At 35.8% G+C, this 25,234-nt stretch overlaps 1 protein-coding gene across 10 annotated transcripts in view; it reads right to left on the bottom strand.

Annotated features, from left to right (window-relative positions):
- Positions 1-25,234, bottom strand: part of PCDH7 (protocadherin 7) — a 288,906-nt gene that overhangs the window by 134,411 nt on the left and 129,261 nt on the right. For 4 of the 10 annotated variants that reach the window (XM_062636546.1, XM_062636549.1, XM_062636554.1 and 1 more), the window contains one exon: positions 14,916-15,132. The exons of 1 other annotated variant lie outside the window; for it this stretch is intronic. In XM_062636546.1, the coding sequence (XP_062492530.1) occupies positions 14,916-15,132 (217 nt within the window). Of the gene's footprint in view, positions 1-13,206; positions 13,750-14,915; positions 15,133-25,234 lie in introns of those variants that run through there. 5 more of the 10 variants (XM_062636547.1, XM_062636550.1, XM_062636551.1 and 2 more) reach the window with 3 other exon arrangements.

The raw sequence follows: 25,234 nt of genomic DNA, 5'->3' as shown, positions 1-25,234 counted from the left end.
ATTTTCATTTTCTCGTTTTATTAAAGGAAGGGTCTTTGCAAGACAGTTCTGCTAAGGTGCTAAAAATAGTTGTCTCTACTTAGCTACAGTAGTAACTGCAAAAATTTAAAAGGCTGTCCAAGTTCAGATCTGAGAGATTAGAAAATGCATGAAAACTTTCATAAAAATGTTTCCTGCTAGAAATCTAAGGAAAACCAGAATAAATAGATCTTTCTGTATTTTCCTTAAAAATATTTTAAAATGTAACTTAACATTTGTTATTCTTCTGGGATTGTGTCCTACTGATAAAAAGCTGAAAAGTTACAGTCATTGCATATTTTGCCAGATTTTCCATAACACAAAGCACCACGACTCTTACTAAAGTCAGTGGCATCTTATGTTATGCTAAAAGAGAAGAAGTTGCAGTATTTCAGAAGTGACTGTATACACAGCTAAGACTGATGGAATTAAAACATGTAATCATGTTTTTAATCATGATATTATTTTATAGCAAGAAGATTTCTAAATATAATTATATTTACTAACCCTCTCAATGAACTAAAGATTTTTCTTCTATGCTTTGCTGGTGTCTTGAGATACACACAGATGTGCCAGCTTGCAGAATTTAGTTATTTTTGCTAAAGTCACATCTCTCAGAGTTATGAGAAATACACACACACACACACACACACACACACACACACACACACACAAAATCCAGCCTTCAGATGTTAAGAATGAAACACAGAAATATGGAAAATAAAAATGAAAATGTATGAAGGCAAATAAAAACTATCACAGGTTTTTATATGTTTATACATTGTTTTGAGGTCAATCTACTGTCTGTTTTCATTATGAGAGCTTTCTGTGATTTCTGACATTAATATTATGTATATCTGTAAGCAGCTCAAGATTTGTAGGATTCAGACAAGTGTTCCAGCATACAGTTAGTATTTGGCCCAAAGTGTCTGTAGTCAAATAAGCATAAAATATAACAGGTTTAGATATTTCATGCAATTCCACATACTTACTGATAGCATTACTTACAATCTAATCATCTGCAACCCATAAATAATGGCTTGCCTGGTTTAATAGATTTTACTTGCAGCGTTTTTACTATGTCTCAGTACAGTGTCAGTTACATGAAAAGCAGTTGCAAAACACAGAACGTTAAGAATGAAATTATATTTAGCTGTTTCTAATGGTTGTAATTCCCTTCTTTACACAGTTGTTCAAGTATTGTGGATGAAGTTTTAATCTATCTCCTTCTAGATGAATCTCATAAATACTGTACACAAATACTTTATCCCTTATGCAGACTACAGTTCCTGTGGAAAAATAAGTGACTGTTGTAGCAGTGTTAAGGAAATTTTAGTCCTGTAGGAAAAAAACAAGAACATAAGAATAACTCAGATTTAGACTGTCTAAATGAATTCGTGGTTTAATTGTTGTTAATTAATAATGCCTTTGGGATTGGAATGAAAGACATTATGCAGGCAAGTCCCAAAAAGCCCTCTCAGTGTTCAAGCCATTGGAGATTTTGAGACCAGATTTCGAGGCATAACACGGGGATTCTCTTCTCTTCAACAATATACAAATGAACACAGCAAAAACTTTTAAAAATATGCTTTTAATAGAGTTTTTTCATGTTTGATTGTTCTCTCAAGACCTATTTGAAAACTACATTGTATACATTCTCATGCATAATATATGTGGATTTATATAACTGAACAAAGATGGGATTATTTATCAAAGAAGTAGTCAAAGCAGTGGGAAAATCACAGCATATGATATTTTTAAGAGACATTTGTGAGAGAAAATAGAGAACCAATATGGTAAAATTTAGGAAAAAATAAAGGCTCCTTTCTGTAGGAGAGCAGAACTGGTTGAAAACCTTGAGACTAGAAAACACAATTTGTTTATTCCATTCTATTTTCCACCCTTTCATGGCAGAAAAAACCTGAATTTATTTTAAGCTAATAGAATGCAAGCACTCCTGAGTTCCATTACTATTAAGTACCATTACTTTCCAGGAGGCCACAGTTCGCTTTTTTTTTTTTTTAATTTTAATTGCATTACAAAACCTCTTTATATTGGGGTGAACTGAACTTGAAAGACTCCTTTCAGTTAAAAACATTTAAAATTAGGTTAATACAAGTGCAAGGAAATACAGGAACTAATTCTGTTTTGAAACTTCTGCCTTGAATAATCTCCTTCACTACTTTCTGTTCATTAAAACTATTTTAATCTGTTGTTGAAATTCAGTGCAAGGAATACAAGTGCAAGGAAATATAGGAAGTAATTCTGTTTTGAAGCTTATGCCCTGACTAGTGTCCTTCACTGCTATTCTGTTTATTAGTGAAGACTATTGAACATTAAAATAACTATTTTAATTCATTGTTGAAATTCAGTCCTAGATGGATTTTCTATTCCCACTTAAACGTAGGGGTGATGGGATGTGTCAAGTTGTGAGCAGATAGAATGCTCTGTCTATAACATAAAGCCAGCCAAGACAGTAGCATTTGGCAGCCATTGCCATTCAAAGACTAATGGACTTTGTGTCAGACCCTTTTTCCTTAGTTGTTCTTATCTATCCTCTTTCCTTGGCTGACAGTCTCAACCAGGATGCTATTGCTTTTAGGGGCATGAGTACCTCTCCAGTAGGTAATATTTTCCAAGTATTAACTCATTTTACACAAGCCACTTAAAAACCACCTTAGAGTAATAATTTTCTATCTCCACTGACTTGAGCCTGTTTCCATTCTTTTTATTTTCACTGTAATAAAAAAATTTGCACAGTTTTCTTACTTAGGGCCTTCTGAAAAAAAACACCTTCTGAAAGTCAGTTATCTATGGTAGGAAAAACAACAGTGCCAGATAAAGAACTGCGTTACAGCAAATATTTTGCTTTTACAACTTTCTTAAGTTCATCAGTTAGTGTAGCATTTATCAAGAAACTTCAGGATGTCTTTATGTTTTGGAGAAGTTTTTCCACTTAAAATTCATATCATGAGCAGTGGCATGTGGGACTCTACCTGGTAAAAGCTAAAGGCAATTGTTTCCTTTTGAAGAGAAAAGCAAGAGAAAAATATTCACTTATCTGAACCTTTGGGAGCATCAGGAATTTTTCTGTATTCTCCCATTACTATTTGTGAAATTAGATCTGACTGTGTTTCAAGTTTCCATATCTATGCTCCTGGTGAGTGAACTATGCCTCTAAGGAACATCTTTTTTTAGGAATGCTGCACTGTGACAGTATAGAGTCTGTCCTCATACTGCCATTTACAAAATCTGGCATATATTCCTCTTTGACTCTCAGACTACTTTCCTTCATCAGGGTCTGTCCATGAGCCAGTGTCTTATGCCATTGTTATTTCCCAAAGATTAATTCTGAAGGTGTGGCCATTTCCAGTATAGGTGGAAATAAAGGGTGGAAAAAAATCAGTTCTACTCATGCCCTTTAAATATTGTTAAGTACCTCAGATTAAAAAGCAAAACCCAAACATAAAGAGATTTTTGTACAGATTACAATTTTTTTTTTCCCCTATCACCCTTGGTGTCATCCAGGTAGAGAACAATGGACAGAATATTTTATACTAGCTAGGGGTTAAAAAAATTAAATTCTGATATTCTTTCAGGTTTCTTCAGCCCTATGCTAATTACTAAAATCTGACAGTGCTGTCCAAAACATGCTAAGAGTAGAACCAAAGCCCATGCTATAGCCAGTTCATTGTCCTTAGGTACACTAAAAAGTTCAAAACAGGCTCCCAGGAAGGATATGAGTCATACTCTCAAGTTCTACAAAACTAGTGAGTCATACCATGCAGGTTCCTTGCATACTGTCAAATGGATCAATCACCATTTTTTTTTCAGTGCTCCAGGACAGCTTAAATATATTTTATATGCTTTACATGTCACTACAAAATTTCTATCTTTGCTACTGCAAACTTTCAGTAAGCATAAAAACTTCTGGCACCAATTTTTAAGCAGAAGATTTAATTTTAACTATCTTTGTTCACTTTTTTCCCCCTATAACATTTTAACAAAATAAGAAAACTGCATTAAATACAGTACCTTAATCATGCTGTGCAGTATTGAATCAGACATCCTCAAACAAAATCAAAATAAGTGGATTGTTTACATTTTAAAAATCAGGGTATGTAATAATGTCACTCTTCTTTCACCCTGTTAATGCCACTATGCCCCAAACCCCACTGGAAACCTAGAAAACAGCTGAAGTTAACTATTTTATTACATTCTCATGTACTTGGACTATGGCTGTATACAAGACATCTAAACCAAACAAATCTCCAGGGCTGTCAAATCCACTGACATATCACAATAATCTCTGTATTATTATTGAAATACGTGGCAGAATATGAAAAGAATGGTAGTACGTAATTCGGTAGCCAGGAATGATGGACACTGCTAATGGAATTACATATTGCAAGTTATTAATAAAATACATATGTAAGTTTATTTCTCAGATATTCTTAAAAAGATAACAAAAAGGCTTCTATTCTCCAGTTAGAGAACAGAAGATTCTGTTACTAGCTAACACCAGTGGAAGGTGAAATTACATCAGTTCTCTGACTTCTCTTTGTAATAAAAGCTTGCAATGTCAAATTCCACTGATAAATGTTACTTTAACATCTCAAGATAATGTAGATGTCATTGCATGGCCTCAAAAAGGGACACAGATTCTCCTCTTCAAAGATAATATGAATTAATTGTGAGCAAAATGACCCTACATTAGAAAACAATGTACAGTGCAGCTGGAACAGTTTAAAGATAGTAAGATAAAAGGACACAAGTACCACATACTTGGTTTCTTGAGATTAATTTAAAAATCTTTTTCCCAAGATTTCCTCCAAGAGATTACTGGTCTGTTACAATCTCAAAAAAAAAGACAGAAAAAAAAAAACACCATGGATCAAGAAAAAAAAAAAAATATCATTAAACCACAGGAAACCCTGCCATTAAACCATAGGGTAAAAAAAACCCTAACAAACCAAATAAAACCAAACACTTGTGCAAGCTTGTTCTATGGCTTGTTTACATGCAATTTTAGATAACGATACACTTCGATTTTACTTCCCATGCTGATGAAATAATGCAGATTGCTTAGTAAAACAAGTGTCTCTGCAGGGCTCTTTAGGGTTGATCTGTGCCTTAGATGATACAGCAAAAAAACAGGTTAAGACAGGCAAACTGGGAAAGCTAATGCAGGCACATTTGTTTGGTTGCAAAAGAGCATGCAACCATGAAAATAAACTAACTCCATCAATACTTTTCTTCCTCCACTGTGTTTATATTTTAATTCCTCCTCCCCTAATTTACACTCATGTCTTCATTTCAGTTATTTTATATGGTAGGAAGAAGAACAGATTTGACTCATGTATCAAAAACATTTTTTTAATTATCATTTAGTGAGAGATTGGTTTCTCATTTCCATAATTCTTAAAAGCAGTATAAGAATGGACAGCATTTTTAAACATGAATGGATCAATCACTGATGCAAATTTATTTCTAACAGCATGTTCCAAGTTAACTGTGATATAAGGGTTGAAATTAGTATAATTTAATTCTCTAATGTAACTAAAAACAAACAAAAACCTTTATAAAAGTCAGATTACTCAAATATATTTTCTCACACAACCAATGTTGAACTGATTTTGTTTTCAGTGGTACACAAAAATCATGTGGGAGCCTAAAATCCTTTTTTCATTGGTGGTGGAGGTTTTGTTGTGATTGTTGTTGCTTGTCCAAAACAAATCTAATTTCTCTGGAATTTAATTTTTAATTGGTAGAATTTCTTTAAAATCCTAATATTCATCTTGTTTCTAGCATAATTTTTTCTAGATATTCAACTACAGACATTCACAATGAATAGTATGTTGCTGCTGAGGAAAAAAAAAAAAAAGCCCATATAGATGGTAGTATAGTAATATTCAGAAATACTTAAATGGCCCTGATATCTTCTCTTCATTAAAGAAATTGTTACTTTTCTCTGAAAAGCAATTGCATTCTATAAAATAAAATTTTCAGAACTCCAGATGTCACACATTGTACTTGGGTTTTTAATTCCTTTTAATACCGTTCTGTGGGTTTTGGCATATTAGCCTGACATTAATACTTGCTAAGATGTATAAGAAATTCACACACTTCCTTTCTTTCTTTGTTTTTCAGGCCTTATTTATTTCTGTTTCCTTGTATAAATTGCTTGTTGTTCTCAGGAAATAAATTAGTAACATAAAAAAGTACTTCCAGAAATAAATTAGTAACATAAAAAAGTACTTCCAGAGACAACAGAGTACATTATGCTTTCAATACATACTTTCATTCGAAAATTTGTACCTACTGCTCCCCACTAGGCTAGGAAGTTTATGTTTCCTTTGCCCAATCCAAGACTAATGGCACACAGAATCACTTAAAAACCCTTGTTAGGAAAAAGATATAAATAGTTGCATGCAATCTAAAGGAAACTGGACAAATTTATGTATATAAATCCATAACGGTTATTAAATTCACAGTATGTGACTCAAGGAATCTGTATTATAAACAGTTTATATGTAGGAGTATACTTGACATACGAATCAATTTATCTGCCCTGCTATATTCTTCCCTGAATACCCTGTGTTGGCCACCAGATGATCTTTTGTCTGATGAATATTTTGGTTGGGATTCCCATATATGGGATTTAGTAATAGTTCTGTAGAGGGCTGGCACACAGGCATATCGTCAGGACCATAAACCTTTTCAGACTGTGGTTAGCCTTGAAGAATTAAGTCATATAAGAAACTTGCTGTTCTAACTCTGAATTCACACATCAGTATGTAAAAAAAAAAAAAAATAATATTGCTTAGAGGAAACTTTTTTTAGTTGCTTAGATAAGCTACAGGCTGGAAAGTGTAAAGTTGCAGTTTTGTATGTGAAAAGAAACGCAAGATTGAGACTTTTAATCTCTTTTATATAGAATCATAGAACAGTTAGGGTTGGAAAGGACCTTAAGATCATCTAGTTCCAGCCCCCCTACCATGGGCAGGGACACCTCGCACTAAACCATGTCACCCAAGGCTTTGTTCAACCTGTCCTTGAACACTGCCAGGGATGGAGCATCCACAACTTCCTTGGGCAACCCATTCCAGTGCCTCACCACCCTTACAGTAAAATACTCTCTCCTTATAGCCAATCTAGACTTCCCCTGTTTAAGTTTGAACCCATTACCCCTTGTCCTATCACTACAGTCCCTAATGAAGAGTCCCTCCTCAGCATCCCTATAGGCCCCCTTCAGATACTGGAAGGCTGCCATGAGGTCTCCACACAGCCATCTCTTCTCCAGGCTGAACAGCCCCAACTTTTTCAGCCTATCTTCATATGGGAGGTGCTCCAGACCTGTCATCATCCTCGTGGCGCTCCTCTGGACTCGTTCCACCAGTTCCATGTCCTTATGCTGAGGACACCAGAACTGCACACAAGACTCTGAGTGAGGTCGCACAAGAGCATATGTTCTGTCTTGTCACAGTGAACTTTACATTTTACAGAACACTGTAAGAAATGACTTTGTTAGATGTGAAAATGCAACACCTTATAAACCTAAAGTATATATAAACAATTTGGGGTAACACCTATCTGTTCTGCAACTTGCACTTTTATACAATGTCTTCATATAGCAAGCATAGTTTACATTTAAATTTTTGTTTATGACATAGATGAGCACTTGCCAGTTTAATATACTTGAGATTTTAATTTGTTTGCATATTTTTAAAGCCAGATATTTGTGAATATTATGAGTCCTTTAAGTTCAACTGTGGCAAATTAGACATGCTTTTCCCCTTCAGTCCAAGTTCACCATTCTGAAAATGCAGCCAGGTTTTTGTTTTGGATCGATAATTCATGCCTGATATTTTTTAAAACAGACACAAGTAAAAGTTGCAGTTTCTTCTCTTACTTTAATCAGGAGTGGTTTTGCATGTAGAAAAACTAATGCAGTTTTTAAAACATCAAACCCAAAGCATCAAACTTGTACAAGAAAAACAAAAGTATTAAGATCTCTTATTCTATATAGGTAGCATATAATAAAATATTGATGTTTTCATCAATTAATATTAAATAAAAAATAAATAGAACAGTAGTCGGGAACCAGCAACAGAGAATAAAACGTATTTATCAATCACTGAAACAGAGAAGAAATACCCCTATAAACAACTTCATTTTGATCTCCATCATACTTGAAGATTAGAAGGGACAGAAAGATCTAATGTTGTCCAGGAAACTGAAGAAACTGTCATTAAATACAAACAGACAACTGGGAAAACACAGCATGCTGAAAGAGTTCCTTCTGAACTGAGGAAAAATACATTTCTATTGACTATCTGCATTAGATTTTTTCCAGGAAAGAGCCTGTCATGGATGCAAAGGTTGCTAGATATTCTATTTACAAACCAGATGTCTCTTCTTCCTTGAGTCTGTAAATTTTGGAATGTATTTTGTCCTCCATCTACATTCAGGACTCTGACAGTATCAAAGGGAGTTCCGCAGTCTGCATCAGAGGGAGGCAGCCTGTGCCAGCAGCTGGCACAGAGGACTTGGATGAAAGCCTAACTCCACTAAGTCAATCGCAAAACCCTCATCAACCTAACTGCAAACTAGAATTTGGTGTCCAAATTATTACTTTTTGAGGGATGGGCAATGTTTGGATTAATTACTAGATGAAAGATCAAGTCATAGCATGACACTAGAAATACCACTTCACTTTCTGATGATTTAGTGCTCCACTTTTCAGTTTAGTGTGTTCTTTCATATCAACCTCAGTGAATTGATTTTAAATTCATAGATGAGGCAGGTTTTGTAACTGTGACTATCTAGATCTCATGACTATTTGCAGTAAGAACTGACTCACCAAGATTTGTACATGTGCACACCCACATGCACATATAAACCTGTCTGTCCCTCGTTGTTTCATCCTAACAGATAGAACTGCATAAATAATTCTTTATGAATCCATTTTCAAATTATTGATTAAAACCTGATGGAATGTAAACATGGACTTCCTTTTTTAAAGGTAATAAATGAAAGCTGGTTTAGTAAATGGCAGTTCACTTTGATACCAATATACTGCATTTAAGATTGGTGAAGTGATAATGCTGTGTATATTTTCTTTTTAAGAGCAAGATGCTGAAATCATGAATGAAGGAAGCAATCTTGTAGTATACCTTAAAAAAAGAACCATAGGCTATTCTTCACTATGAAGCACAAAGAGAACTACAGTAAGTACAATGGGAAAGCAACAGACAGAGAACAGCAAGAGAAATAACAATACTATTCAGAAAATCAGAAAAATGCTGAATAATCTGTTAGCTTTGCTATCAATGTGTAGGAGATTTTCAATACAGAAATATGCCTTCCTTCTTTGATTCCACAGATCCAAATGTACGTTCTTTAAGCTGCCAAAATCCTAATAAAGATGAAAAAAATCCACACCAATACTCAGGTATACTTCATGAATAGGTAGCATACAGAAGTTGTAGGTATTTCTCTGGAAGGTCATGGAAAACAAAAAGGTAAGGAAAGAGGAAATAAACAATATACTATTCTGGCAGCTTCATTGAGTTATCTCTGCTCACTGTTAGCCTATATTTGGTCTTTTACTTTGCATTGAGCATTTGAAGTACAATGTAAACATAGAATAGTAGGTAAGATACACTTAGTAGGCAAGACAACCTTAGTGCAAAAACATATAATGCACCTAAAATAATTCCTCATCTTTCTGTAGTATGGTATTAACTTAATAAAGTAAAAATATATGCAAAAATAGATATCAACACTAGGAATTTGCAACACAAAATATACTCTCATTTCTCTCTTCAAAATGCAAGTAACTCTTAAAGAACAAACACCATATAGTTTTGAAATTTAAAGTACTACAGTGCATATAAGCCATCAAACCACATATTCCTCTGCTGAAGAAACTGACAGACATATAGGTCATCTAAAGGGACATAGTAAAAGATTAAAAAGGAAAAAAATCAAGGAGGAAAACTGCCAATGTTCTTCCCAACCAGGTTCATTGCCTTACATAAGACCACACTAGTATAACAGGGATCCCTGCACAGTTTGTCTTAGGACCTGGGTTTTTTTCCTCTTATAAAATGTCTTTTTACAGATCTTGCTAGAATACTCCATTCTCAAAATAAACTGGTTCAAGACATAATCTGTCACTGAATACATATACATGTGTTCCAAAACATTGCAACTATATGTTGCTAGGTTTACAGTATCCAGAGTTCACTGTGTGCCTAATTATAGGTTAGGATTTATCAGAAACAATTCTGATGTATAAGTATTATACAATAATTTGTGCAGCACTTTCTGGTATTTTGTGTTCATACATGCATTAACCTTTAAGAAAAAGTAGATATAGCAGCACTGAAAGATGAAATAAACCAAAAAAGGAACCATTAGCTTGTAATTACTACACTGAAAACCTTTACTGACTCAACCTCTCAGGTGGACTCCTTCCATCAACATTTTCAGGACACAGTTTAAAAAAAAAAATTATTCACATGCAATTTTGGGACCAGAATTCAAAAGAACAAAATATCTTAAAATAATGGGAATGGAAAAAGTACAGTAATTCTATGAAATAAGTCAATGAATGACTGCTCAACAATGCTTACAACAAGGGCATTTAAGTCTTCAAGAACATTAACCTGTGTTATTGGCACTGAAAAAAACTAAAGAGAAATGGACTCTGTAAACATGGATTCTGTAAGCTAATGGATTCTTTTTTTCACTTTAACATTTTGATCCAGAGCACAGATTAAAATTCTATTTCACAACTAAAAGTGAGAGAATGCTCTTATAGATAAAATTAATTGCATTTATTAATTATCAAAATTCCTTTCACATTTTCAAGTTATCTCACATAGCATGAAACCCTTCTCTAGACTAACAATGGAACTTCTGACACAGTGTAAATCTGAAATTGTCACTGAGAACATAGCATATTATCACACTATGAACGGAGATAATGTTCTTCCCTTGCCTTTTAGTTCTTCATGTGTCAGCCAGCGTGTAATTTATCTACTGATTTCATTGAGTGACTCAAGTAACTGAATCACAAAAATTCTGAGCTCCTTTTCAGGTTTTGCACCTTACTTCCTATGTGACTTCAGACATGGCACTTAATCTTTCTTTACTCCATTTCCCTCTGTAAAAATGAAAGCTATAAACCATTTCCTTATTTTCCTTCTTTCACAAAAGTGACTGCTGTTCTCCACCCTTACATATCTGATACTGAAACATGGGCTAACTTAAAATAGTGTGCTGGAGACCAAAGATATGTTCATGTAGAAATACCTGAGCCTATCTTTAATGCAAGTATCTTGGGTGTGGCAAACACTCTGATTATGACTGCGTGGATAAAAGCGTCCAGGGAAGAACACACGAGACGAAATTTAGAATGCTGCAGTTTCACTGTCATAGGCATTTTAGCGAGATTAAAAAACAAACATGCAAACAAGCAAACACAAACAAAGAATCACACCCCCCCCCCCCATCCCCCCCCAAAAAAAAAAGAAAAAGAAAAAAAAACAGATTAGGTCATTTAGGTCATCACATGCACAAATAAATAGAAAATATACAGATATGTGGAAGGAAAAAAAAGGAGTATAATGAAATATTTTTAAGAAGGCTGCAAGAAATATGATGTGGCATAAGGCATTATCAAAACCAGAAGGCTATGCCTAAAGACCAGGAAACTCCTTTACCATGGTAATGGCTTTACCCTTAATATACAAATATGTGTGTAATGAAAATGCTCTCTAGAAATTTTTCATGCAATTTACGTTCAGACAGTGCCATTCTAACAGCAAAATTAGAGAAGGCTGTGCATATGAGCAGAATTTCCTTGTAAGGAAAGATCCAAGGGCAGGGGATAAATTAACTCAGAATTTACTTCTGGTTCGGCAGATTTCACTAATTAACAAGATCTTTGCATACTAAATTTTCACAGTCAATCTGCTAACATTTCTTTTTTTCTTCCCTTTTTTTCTTTTTTCTACTGCATCTGACACCACAGCTAATCATCAGAATAAAACTTCAATCTACATCTGACAATCATGTAGGCTGGTAGATAATGTACAGTATATTCTAAGAAAACCACCCCCCTTATCCTTTTTTTTTTCTTTCCAGCATTTTATTACCTTTGCCTGAGAAAATAGAAAGACGCTCTTACAAACAGAAAGCTGAATTTCCTACCTAGTCTGACTGTGAACTCAACCTTCTTACATTTGCCTTAACTATAAAAATTAGTTTGTCAGCTTGCAAAGAGAAAGTATCAAATGTATCAGACGGTTTAGTGTATTGTGCTGAAAAATATAATTTCCAAATTTAAAATAAGAGGAAACCCAAAACAATTAGTTATAATTGCATTGTTTCACACCAACTGAAATTAAATGGTAAATATTTGAAGTAATAACAATTAATAAGATAGCCTCCAAAGTGCTGTTTCCATGGAAAATCTGCATAAAAAATCTAGTATAAATCCTGATTAAAGCCTAATCAAGTTAAACACTGCAGATTACCTAGATTCCAATTAAATGTGACAAATGAACACTTGACAGGTTTCAATTCCCATTCTATTTTTGTCAGAATGTTTCATTAATACTGAATATTACATTATCAGAATTTGAAAACACAATTATGCTTAGAATAGTTAAAATACAAGTGGACTTCAGAATCAGATCACAGAAACCTCTTACTCAAATGTCAAATAATATATATATGAAATAACAAAAGTATATTTCATCCTGTTCAGTCATTATTTATAGACTAATGTTAACAAGAATGTTTGGAGGCAGATGACATGACACTGATGAAATTTTGTTTTTAAAATGTGAAAGCAAAATCCAGGAGTCTGTAGAGTATAATTTTCATTACGCTGTCACCCACCTTTCAAAGGTCTCCGTTCATGGTTTTATAAAGGAGGAGGAATTCCTGACTACTATATGCAAATCCCTCTGTGAAAATATTTCTTTATGGTAAATTTGTTTTCTTTCATTTATTCATAGAATAATATACCTATCTAGCTCAATGTTTCTATCCTATAAAAGTGATACTGTTTTTTTAGAAAACCGAACCCAACAAATCAATCCTACCAAATATGAAGTATCATGTATTAAAAAAAAAAAAAAAAGTAAAGCAACGTCTAAAATACTTTAACATTTAGAATGCAATGCCAGTTTTTGCATCACCACAAAATCTGGTTTATTTTTTGTACAGTTCAAGCACTCTTCATTTTCAATTACACTTCAGTAAGTGTGATGATTTTCATTGGCTACCAAATATATTAAAAATTATATTCCGTTGTGGCTTTACAGTTTTGACTGTATGGTTCAGGCATACATGTTAGCATACTTTCTGAACTCGGAATTTAAAGTCTAGTAATCTACTACACTGCTATATGTCTAGGGGAATTAACAAATTATTTAGTTTCATTATCTTAACCACAAAATCTCACTACAAAACAGACAGTAAAATAATCATCCCAATGCACTCACAGTCTAGAATTTTTTTTTCTGACATTTTTCTAGTAAACCAGTATGACTTTCTTCCCTGTCCTCATACCCAGAAAAATTAAATGTAGAGATATATTCATATAAACAACCAAGAAGAAAATATAGACACACAAATTTACACACATAGCCTAATATACCTCCTTTTGAGACGGATAATACCATCTTCCTTTTTTGGTCAATTAGTCATCTGCTGATGGGATATACATTATAAGCATATATAGACTGCTGTAGCCACTCTTCAGTCATACATACTAGATATCTTACCATGGAGAATAACGTACTTTTATTGGGTTGACATTCCTATCTGAGGAAAGACAAAAGCCCAAGAACAATTCTCCAGTGCTGTAATCTCTGAAAAACTAAAACATGCACTTAGCCAAACTAATGCATTGATTCTATTACAGAAAATACGCTGCCCTTCTTACATATACCCACCAATTCCAATTGGATTAACAAAGCCATAATTTTTTTTGGTTATCAAAAGTCTGTATGCTTTGACATACAATAATTTATGGTAATGTTTATGGGCAAATGAAAAGACAATTAAGTCAGTGTCTGACTTTATAAAATTTTAGATTAAGGCCAATAAACAGAGAACACTAAAACATTCATGTTTATGAAATACATTTCAAATCGAAAAGATTATTTTTAAATTCTAAATAGTTTTAGATAGAAAGGAAAACTTGAGATTTAAATTACTTTTCCTTTTAATAGCTGCATAATTACTATTGAATAAATAAGGATTCAGCATTTTCTCCTTCTACATAAATAGATTCTGAATTTAAATGAAATGTTCTAAAATTACTGTACAAAACAAAGTGTGAAGAAAAGGAATATAATGTTATTTTCTAAACAATGACTTGACACTCACTGTTATTTTGAAAACAGTCTATATAACTTTTGGGAAAAGGGGATTCTCTAGAATGGGGTTTTTAAATTTTATTTTCTTTTGCTGATGCTATCCATATTACATTCTGGGAAGTTTCCTAAGTGGTTTTTGGACCAAAATTGAAAGGAAAATAGAATACATGTCCTTTATGATCTTTTATCTAAAATGAAAAATATAGAATTTAATACAATGACCATCTCCCCAGCCCTCTATTTGTATTTTTTCAGTGTTTTAAGTGCTTCTGCAGTATAGTTTTTAAATCATGTAAAGAAAAGAAAGTGCTGGTTTTATTAGTAGTGTTATGTTCTATTATTTTGTGTATCTGCATTTTAACAAACTTTAAAATAAAATAATTACAATTTTAACTATTTAATTTATTTATTATTTATTTGGACTGACCTTTCAAAAGTCTACTTAGTATCACTTGCTAGTGATATTATGTGTGTGAATGTTGTGTTTGCCCCTACCATTTTCCATATGCTCTGCCTCACCAACACTGCCATCCGGCGTAGTCCTTTCGTAGTTGTCCTCTGGGAGTGGAAGGGCACCCAGTCTTGGCCCTGATGAACTCTTACTGCTTGGTGTTTCTGACTCCTCCAGACCGCTGTCATAGCAACTCTGCAATGACCCTTGATGTGGGTCCTGAGGCTGACTCACAACAGAAAACGTCACTCTACGAAATGGCTGCAAGAGAAAAGATTCTGAATGTCACTGAAAAGTTCAGTCTTTGAACAACTGATTCTCAAAACATGACTTAAGCAAACTAACATTTTAACATTTACCAATTAGACAATTTTGTTTAAATTAAAGCAAAAAGAAAGTACAGTCCTTAGAAAGCCACTGGACAGAGTATCTGTGGATTTTTACTGTGGTACACGGTCCTGAACCTTCACACAGATTTTCATAACCTCCATTCAAATGGCTGCATGAGCTAAGAACGCTGGTTTATAATTGCTTATAAATTCTTTTATAAATGATTTATAAATACAGTTTCTCTTTTACCTAATAATAATAATTTGAATGGAGTTTGCATCAGACTGCATAAAGGTACCTGACAGAGTGTGTGTATAATAATGTGTGGGTGGGTATAAATGCTCACCTGTAAACTATATTGTGGGTATTAACATCATGGCAGCACACCCAAAAGCCTTTTATAAAATCACTTCCCGTGGTTTTGAAAGCTAGTTGACATGAGAAAGAAGAAAAAAAGAAAGGGGAGAGGGGGAAAGGGTTCAGTCTCTTAGCTCCTTTGCCATAAAATTCAGTGCCTGGAGACAGGGTGTGTTGCCAGCTGACTTAATAAAGCCTTTAAAGTACTGCGAGCACAGCTGACACCACATGCTTCCAGTGGGACTGCACAAACATAGATTGTTAGAGATTTGTATTCATTCAAAATGACAGGTATTACTATTGCTCTGGAAGCCTACATGCTGAACCCTGGCACCAGTGAATTTTCCAGGAAGTGGGAGAGTAGATCCTTCACATTTCAGAGGACACTGAGGGCAGGAAGTATTTTCAGTAAGAAGCTAGAGGATTCACCTATGATTTTAAATACACTCAAGCAGTAATGATATATTTCAAATAATTTAATGATAGATTTGAAATAACTTGCTGCTTGCAAGGCTATAAAACCACAGAGAAATATCTGGTTTTCTAGAAAGCACCTTCTACAACAAACACCAATAGTTCCATTTTATAAGACACCATGTAGACTTTCCTATGTTTAAAATGAGAGTGCTGCCCACCTTTAAATTCAGATGTATTTCAAGCCCTATGTTACAATGAGACAAAGGCATACATCACCCCACCTCTTGTCACTCTATTGTGGAAGCATGTAGGCAGGCCAGAAGGGGGAAAACAGCAACGACAAGTGCTTACACAAGCCCTGAAGAGCAGAAGTCCACATTAGGTGGTCCGCAAGTAGAGGGGTGGGTAGAGTTTCAGTTAGAATTTTCACTTTTTCTTTTTTGAGAATACAAAGTTTTGAGGATATATTTAGTGCTGATGGTAAATAGTTTGGACTACAAATACAATGTTAAGTCTTCCTGGCACAAGTAGATCAAAAGTTTATAAATGTGAGTGTTGCTAGAAATATAAGAAGATTCTAAGGGAAAAATCATGGTATTCTCATGGTGAGTTTTTGACCTTTTAGAGTTTCTTTCTATTCTTCATCTGCAAAGTGCTTTTATATCAATTTAATTTAGAGCTTCATATCATATCTAATGCAAGGAGAACAGAGAGGCAAAACAGAAGAACAGAGAGAAAAAATAATGCTGATTTGAAGATCAAATTAAAATACTTTATAGTTGCTGTTTCTTTCACTAATGTGGAAATAGTAGAAAGCATATAGGAGGATTAGAACTGCTAGATTAAGACTCTATATCTACAATATACATTATGATTATCTTTTCCTCAGTAAGATCTTTCCCTTCCAGGAGTATTTGAAAGGAATACCATTGCCTAACTGCAAAAGAATTCTAAAAGCTTTCCTACTGGTTCTGAATCATGCAGGAAGGATAAAGCCCTTTTGCAGTAGTCGGTCGTGCAAAACATCAGCATCATTCATATTGTATTTTCATATTTCAATTAGAGCTTGTGTATTGTGTTACTGGTAATTCATACTCCAATTAATTCCTGCAGAGAAATAACAAAATAAATGCAAAGAAGGGTAACAGAGGTATAGTTCTTTCTGCTTGTTTTGCAGGTTGTGTATATTTCTGTACATATGGCATCTTTGAGGTGGACCTTTTTTTATTCTTTTTTATTATTCTAGAGGTCTCTCTTGTACCTGCCACCTTGCACCTTTTGTCGTCACAGTATCACAGTATGCTAGAGATTGGAGGGGACCTCGAAAGATCATCTAGTCCAATCCCCCTGCCGGAGCAGGAACACCTAGATAATGTTACACAGGAATGTGTCCAGGCGGGTTTTGAATGTCTCCAGGGAAGGAGACTCCACAACCTCCCTGGGCAGCCTGTTCCAGTGGTCCGTCACCCTCACTGAGAAGAAGTTTCTTCTCAAGTTTAAGTGGCATTCAGTAACTCTGCCATCTCTGTATCTTCTGTCACCAGGGCACCCATCCCGTTCATCAGTGGGCCTACATTGCCTCTGGTGTTAGTTTTGTCTGCCATGTATTTGAAAAAGCTCTTTTTGCTGTCCTTGACCCTTCTTGCCAGGTTTAATTCTAAGGAGGCCTTAGTCATCCTAGCTGCCTTCCTACATCCTCTAGCAGCAGCCTTATATTCCTCCCAAGTGGCCAGCCCCTCCTTCCATGACCTGTAAACTCTCCTCTTCCACTTGAGCATACCCAGCAATTCCCTATTTAGCCACGCAGGTCTCCTGGCCCTCTTCCTTGACTTCCTACATGTCGGGATGCTCCGATCTTGAGCTCAGAAAAAGCAATCCTTGAATGTCAACCAACTATCTTGGGCCCCTTTACCTTCAAACAGCCTTGCCCATGGGATTTCCCCTAGCAATTGCTTGAAAAGGCCAAAGTTTGCCCTGCTAAAGTCCAGGGTTGCAATTCTACTTGGTATTCTACTAGTCCTACCACACAAGATCCTGAACTCCACCATCTCGTGGTCGCTGCAACCAAGGCAGCCCTCAACCCTTACTGCTTCAACCAGATCCTCCTTGTTAGTGAGGATGAGATCCAGCAGCGCTCCTCTCCTGGTTGGCTCATCCACCATTTGCAGGAGGAAGTTATCATCCATACACTGGAGGAACCTCCTGGACCATGGCTGGGTTGCCGAGTGGTCCTTCCAGCAAACATCAGGGAAGTTAAAATTCCCCACGACGACCACGGCCTGTGACTGTGAGGCCGCTCTCAGCTGCCTGTAGAAGGCCTCGTCAACTTCCTCACCCTGATCTGGGGGTCTGTAACAGACACCCACAACAGTATCACCCCTGCCAGCCTGCCCCTTAATTCTCATCCACAGACTCTCAACTTGTTCGTCATCTGTCCCTGGACAGAACTCGGTGCATTGTAGTTGCTCCTGTACGTAAAGAGCAACCCCACCACCCCACCTGGCTGGCCTGTCTTTCCTGAAAAGGACATAGCCCTCCATGACTATATTCCAGTCATGTGAGCTGTCCCACCACGTCTCTGTAATTGCCACCAGATCATAGTCTCCTGACTTAACACAGGTTTCCAACTCCCATGCTGCGCGCATTGGTGTACAGACATTCCAGGGAGCGAGCTGAGCACACCGATTTCACCCTAGGATTATAGGAGGCCTCCCAGTCTTCATCAATTCTGGAGTGTTGCCCCACTGGGGCAAGCCCAGCTACAACCCCATCCCCCTTCGAATCTTGTTTAAAGCTCTCCAAATGAGCCCTGCTAATTCGTGCCCCAGCATCCTTTTGCCTCTGTGAGATAAACCTTTCCCACTTTCGTCCACCCCTGCTTACCACCTCCTTACTTAGCTGGGGTTTGTATTTCCCTCCTTGGCCGTTCCTAGTTTGAGGTTCTCACCAGGATGACCAGCCTTTTAGCAAAGATGCCATTACCAGCTTTTTCAAGTGAATCCTGTCTCTCTGCAGACATCCTCAATCCCCCAAAAGGAGTCCGTTGATCTAAACCCAAAATCCCTGTCCCACAGACCTACCTGCTCCTTACAAAGCCTTTCATTTTTGTGACTGAAGAGACACCATGAACTCCTACATGCCCTTCACGTTGTAGTCACTCTTGATACAGTCAACATCCTCACAGTGTCACTGGTGTCCATGTGGATAAGGAGCAGCAGATAATGATACAATGAGTGACTAAGCCTCGGAGTAAGGCATCCTGCGTCTGAACATCTGGCACACTGCAAACACCAGCCCCCTTAGAAGAGGGTTTCTCATGCTGGAGCTTCCTCAGGCAGAATTTCCACCCTACCGCCTGCTACCAGGGCACTGACACTATTTTGCAGTTGCGAATCTGCAAGTGAAAAGAATTGTCTGATCTGTGTTGCAAGACATGACAGGCTTACAGACTTCCCTATCTTGGAAGTCTCTCCAGTGAGCACACTCTCTGGTTGTTCCACTTTCTATGAAGTCAGGGGTTCAGGCTGTTAGAATGGTATATGGGGGTATATATATATGTGTGGGTAAATGTATTGTTATATGTACTATACTACTATGCTAAATAGTATTTAGTGAAATAAACAAAGAAATATGCTTTCAGACAAAATAGCCAGGTATGTAAGGAATATCCATACACTAGTTCTTAATGGGAAACGATTTTTCTTTAAGGTAAGATCTAGTGTAAGTCATAGAGCTTACCTTCGAAAAGATATGGTAAAATGTAATACTGTGGAATCACACAGGCAAGCAACAGTAATTTATACATTTTCCCTCATGGTAAATATTTAAGCATAACACTAAGTGTATTTAGGATGTACTACTAATTACATACATAACATACATATATCAGGAAAAAAATCTGGAACAAATTTTACATGGTATAAATAGGTGCAAGACCATCAATTTCTGTAGAGTTTAGTGAATTTCCACTTAAGTTGCCTAATACTGAATACTGATAATAGCTAATGGATATATTAAATCAGCTTCTAAACTTCCACTTAAGGATTTATCTTGACTAGATTTCAAGATTATCACATCATAATTAGTCTTACTGTCCTCACAAAAATTAACTTTATAAATCCTTTTTTAGATCAGTACTTAAACTGTGAACTCTTTGATACACCAAAACTTCACGCGATGAGATCTTGTAATCTGTAACTATCTGTCAGTTGCTACTAAGTTCTGGACCAGTGATACAAACTTTGTCAAAATGCATAATTTGGATTTACTTAGAACCTAGTTTATTCCTAAATATCATATTATCTCTGAAGGAATTAGCTGCTGTGATGAATTGAGGATACATGCAAATTAAAGAAGCAATTCCCATAATTTCCCACAGACTGCTATGTTTACCTGTTAACAGACCTTCCAGAGGAAACATTAAAATCTACATTTAAAAGGCCCTATTGACCTGATAGTCATAGGATATGAACCACAAAGCGCAGCTTAGCAACTACTTTGTAAAAGATACTGAGGACCTTTTGGTACAGATTGACTGTGAAGTGGTAAAAATACCACCCTGTAACTCAGAGCTAAGCTCAATCAATGGAACCTACCCTGAAAATATGAAAACCTGCCCCTTATTGAAGTTTAACCTTGAAAAAAACACACCTGCTTAAAGGTTTTTAAGGTTTTATTCCCCGATTGTGATGAATCAATTCCACCTACTTTTCCAGACATAATCATCTGCCTGGGGTCACTCTGTGGCAAAGACATGCTGCACCATAAACACTTTGCATCATCTACAATTAGTATAAGTGATGCAACTTAAAATGGGAATGAAAATAAATTGTTAATTATTTTAAATTTTATATTCCCTTTCCCACTGAGTTTCCAGAAGCCAGTGCCAACTAGATCACAAGCATAGACTATCTGGTTATCACATCTGCAGTTACAACAGTAGCAATAATATCATTTAGAAGTTTTGGAAAGAACTATCAAAGATTTAGGACCATACTGTTCATCTTCCCATATTCTTTTAAGGATATATGTCTTACCTAGAAGGCATACAGAAAAGAATACCTGTGCCAGATTCAAAGTTGGACTGGTTTATAGATAAGGCTGAATATCCCTAACAATATTATTATTTATCCTTTGAATTAAAAGGAATTTGATATGTCTTTACTAAGTTATTAATAATAAATTTTAAACATATCTGGATGTCCATCTCAAATTTTTTTTCAAAGTGCTGTACTGAGTAGGAATTCTTTGACAAAAAACTAACACACATAGCATTCAGCTTAGTTAAGCAAATTCAGCCTATTCCACAGATTATTAGTGAGTATGATATAATGCTTTCAAAATCCTTTCTGAAAAAAATGATGTGCATGTTAATTACTATTCTGCACCATTTATTACACTTCTACTTCCAGTACAAACCTCAGAATTCTGACTTCTATATTGCATTGTTTCTTAGATCTTCTCAGGCAAAATGTATTGCAAATTTTGAATGTATTGTACCTTGTGGAATAGCATGTGCTTTCTTATTAAAAGCCTATGCTTTTCTGATAAAAAGACATAGACCCTTGATTATAATGTATGTTTGTTACCTGTAAGGTTAAAGAACACTGTATTTGATTAATTTAATGAATTTAAAAAACAGGAAAAAAAAATGGATATCCTTATTAGGTTGTACTGTCATCCCTTCTGTTATGTAAAACACCACATACTTTAGCAGTATAATCTGGATGACTGTAGAAACATTCATAACAAAACTATCAGTTATAAAAAATAATAATGAGTTTTCATATACTTTGAAAATTGAGGCTACACTAATAATGACATTTATTTTTAACACCCTAAAAATATGACATCTTAGAAATTCCAGTATGGAAATGTTATAAAATACCTCTGAAAAAAAAAACCTGTAAGCATATGCATGTTTCTGTTAATGTCAGTCATAGCAGTCCTTTAGTAATCCTTTATTGTTACTAACAAAAACATTTAAGTTAAATCTAATTCCTATCAAGAAAGTTATAAACAGTAGAATGTTGATACATAATAAATGTTATTTATGCATCATTTGCTGTGAATGCAAAAAAATCCCTCCATAAACAGGAACCTTCTCCATGTACTCTAATCTTCATTTAGATCCTAATCTGTAAAGCATTTGAGTTTTCATGGAAAACTGCATATTAATAAAACAAACAGGAAGGAGGGAGGCTGAATATCAGGATTAAGATTTCCAAAAAGTTATTAGTAAAATGCTGGTTATCTCATATATTTATTGGAACGCCAAAAAGAATGCACTTTAACAAGGAGAAACAGACATCCTTAATTTTGTATTTCCATTGATATAACACCAGTAACATTTCAAAGAAGAATGCACATGAGAAATTTCCAAGTGAGAATGCACATAAGAAATTTTCCTGACAAAATAAGTCACATACCCATGAGGGGAAAGGAGAGGATTATGTTTAGTTTTATTGATTTTGACTACAGAACATTAACACAGCTCCATCTGCCAGCACTGTGAATCAACATGGTAGAGTTGCTTTTACCTAAATACACCCACTAGCTCTTCAATTTGTCCTTCCCAGCAAAACAGCAACCCTAATACTTTCTGAATCCCTTAGTAGGAGCAGTTTTTACTAGAGTCACCTTTAGTAAGAATGCAATAGGTCTGATAATAAAACAGATCATATTTTCTGACAACAGCATATGGAATTGTTCTTGATTATATCTGATCATAGAGATGATCAGATCACAGACAAAAGATAATCCTTCACTACAGCCCAAAGGTAAATCACCATGTCTTCCTTGTTTCAACTGTATTTCATAAAACATATAGATACTTTCTTTTCCTCTCACCAACACAACAAAAAATAACTGCAATGCCAAAGACATATGTATTTTTCAGTTTGTACTTCTTGAGTCTTACTAACTTATTCTATGGCACAGTGTTTATCTTAGCCTGTACTAATTAACTCTTCCCTATCCAAGATAGAAAGTAAAATCATATTATACTTTCAATTCATGAAGAAAACATTTCAGAGTTTGGCCTTAGGGACAGACTGTGGATAAATTTGGTAAAAATCAGTATATACATAAAGCTGCATGAGGCTTAATCATGACACTTTTTTCCCATTGTGAGAGGCGTTTTCCTTTCTTTTCCAAAAATTTCTAGTTTTGCATTGTATTTCCTGATACTTAACATTTTTCATGGATTATATTCTTTCATAGTTTCTGTATAGCAGTTACTAACAACTTTGTAAATACTGTTGATTCAAATCCTACTGCACTTGGACCACAGCAGTGGGGTGGATGAGCAAATTTTTTTATGTTTAATTGAGATCTAGGGTTACAACTACCAATCCTTTCTCAGCCAGTTACCTCACAATTTATTCTAAATACAAAGGGAATGCACTAAAGTGTAACAACAAAGAGCTGGCAATTTTCTCAATTACTTGGTGCTTAGGCAAATATAGATTCTATCAGGCCTTCCTGCTGTAACAATACCTACTTCTCAAAAGAACTGGGATTTTTGAAAATACTTTGAAAAAACCTGTAAAATGCAACCCAAGAAATAACTTAAGACCTTCAGAAGCATGAAAAATTAGTCCCAAATGAATACTGAGTTAGAGCAAGTTATATTATTTTAAATATTTCTACTAATTCATTCTGCATTAGCATAGGTATTACCCAAAATCCTGAAAAATCAGAAAGTAAAGTATTAATTTTTTCTTAATTCTCAAATCAGATGACTTCCCTCTTTAACAATGTGATATTTTAGGTTATTCACTAAGATTTAACTTGGCCAAAGAGGCAGTTCTGGAGATCACTTAATCTGATCCTCCTGCTTGAAGTAGGGTTGCCTAGAATACTTTAACCAGGGCTGCAATCAGTCAGGTTTTTAATATCTTCAGGAATGGAGACTCCACAGCCTCTCTGAGCAACCTGTTATGCTGTTCAGCCATGCATAGTAAAGAAGGCTTTTCTTGGATGGATGGTTACACTCAAAGAGTATGGTCAATGGCTCAATGCCCAAGTGCTGACCAGTGATGAGTGGTGCTCCCCAGGGGTCAGTACTGGGACTGGCACTGCTTAATATCTTTGTCATTGATATGGACAGCAGAATTAGGTGCACACTCAGCAAATTTGCCAACACCACCAAGCTGTGTGATGCAGTTGACATGCTGGAGGGAGGGGATGCCATCCAGGCAGATGCTGGTAGGTGAGAGGTGGCACGGTGCAAACCTCACGAAGTTCAACAAGGCCAAATGCAAGATCCTGCACCTGGGTGGAGCAATCCCAAACCCAGCTACAGGCTAGGTGGTGAATTGATTGGGAGCAGCTCTCAGGAGAAGGACTTTGTGTGTTGATTGATGAGAAGCTCAACATGGACCAGCAATGTACACTTACAGCCCAGAAAGCCAACCTTATGCTGGGTGGCATAAAAACCAAAACTATGACCATCAGGATGAGGGAGGTAACTCTCCCCCATTCCTCCCATGGGACCCCATCTAAAGTACTGCATTCAAATCTGGGGCCCCAAACATGAGAGGGATGTGAACCTGTTGGAGCAAGTCCAGAGGAGGGCCAAAAAGATGATCAGAGGAATGTAGGACCTCTGCTATGAAGGCAGGCTGAAAGGATTGGAGTTGTAAAGCCTGGAGAAGAGGAGGCTCTGGGGAGACCTTAGAGCAGCATTCCTATACCTAAAGGGGGCCTACAAGAAATCTGGAGAGGGAATTTTTACAAAATATGTAGTGATAGAACAAGGGGGAATGGCTTTAAAATGAAAGAGGGTAGATTTAGATTAGATATTAGGAAGAAATGCTTTACTGTGAGGCTGGTGAGACATGGAAACAGGTTGTCCTGAGAAGTTATGGCTGCCCCATCCCTGGAAGCGTTCAAGGCCAGGCTGGATGGGGCTTTGCACAGCCCAATCTAGTGGAAGGTGTCCCTGCAATGTCAGGGGTTTTGGAGCTAGATGATCTTAAAGGTCCCTTCCAACCCAAACTATTCTATGATTCTATGGCATGAGTCCTATGTTTGAATGGAATTTCTGTATTTCAGTTAATGCCAAAGCAGAAAAAACACTGGTGATGAGTCAAACCTAAATAACAATATAATTCCCTTTAGCTTCAGAAAGTCAATCAATGTCAGCCTCCACATACAACTAACACAGTGACTCTGTGTAGGATATTAATAGGCAGAAGAGATACATCAACTCATCACATAAATTCAAAGTGCTTCTTTAGCACTTGAATTTTGATAA

Source organism: Pezoporus occidentalis, unplaced genomic scaffold (assembly GCF_034315485.1).
Source record: "Pezoporus occidentalis ecotype Australia unplaced genomic scaffold, CSIRO_AGI_Poc_V1 ctg48, whole genome shotgun sequence".
NCBI lineage: Eukaryota > Metazoa > Chordata > Aves > Psittaciformes > Psittacidae > Pezoporus > Pezoporus occidentalis.
Note: the sequence above shows the minus strand (reverse complement) of the source record. Positions and strands in the feature narration are given on the sequence as shown.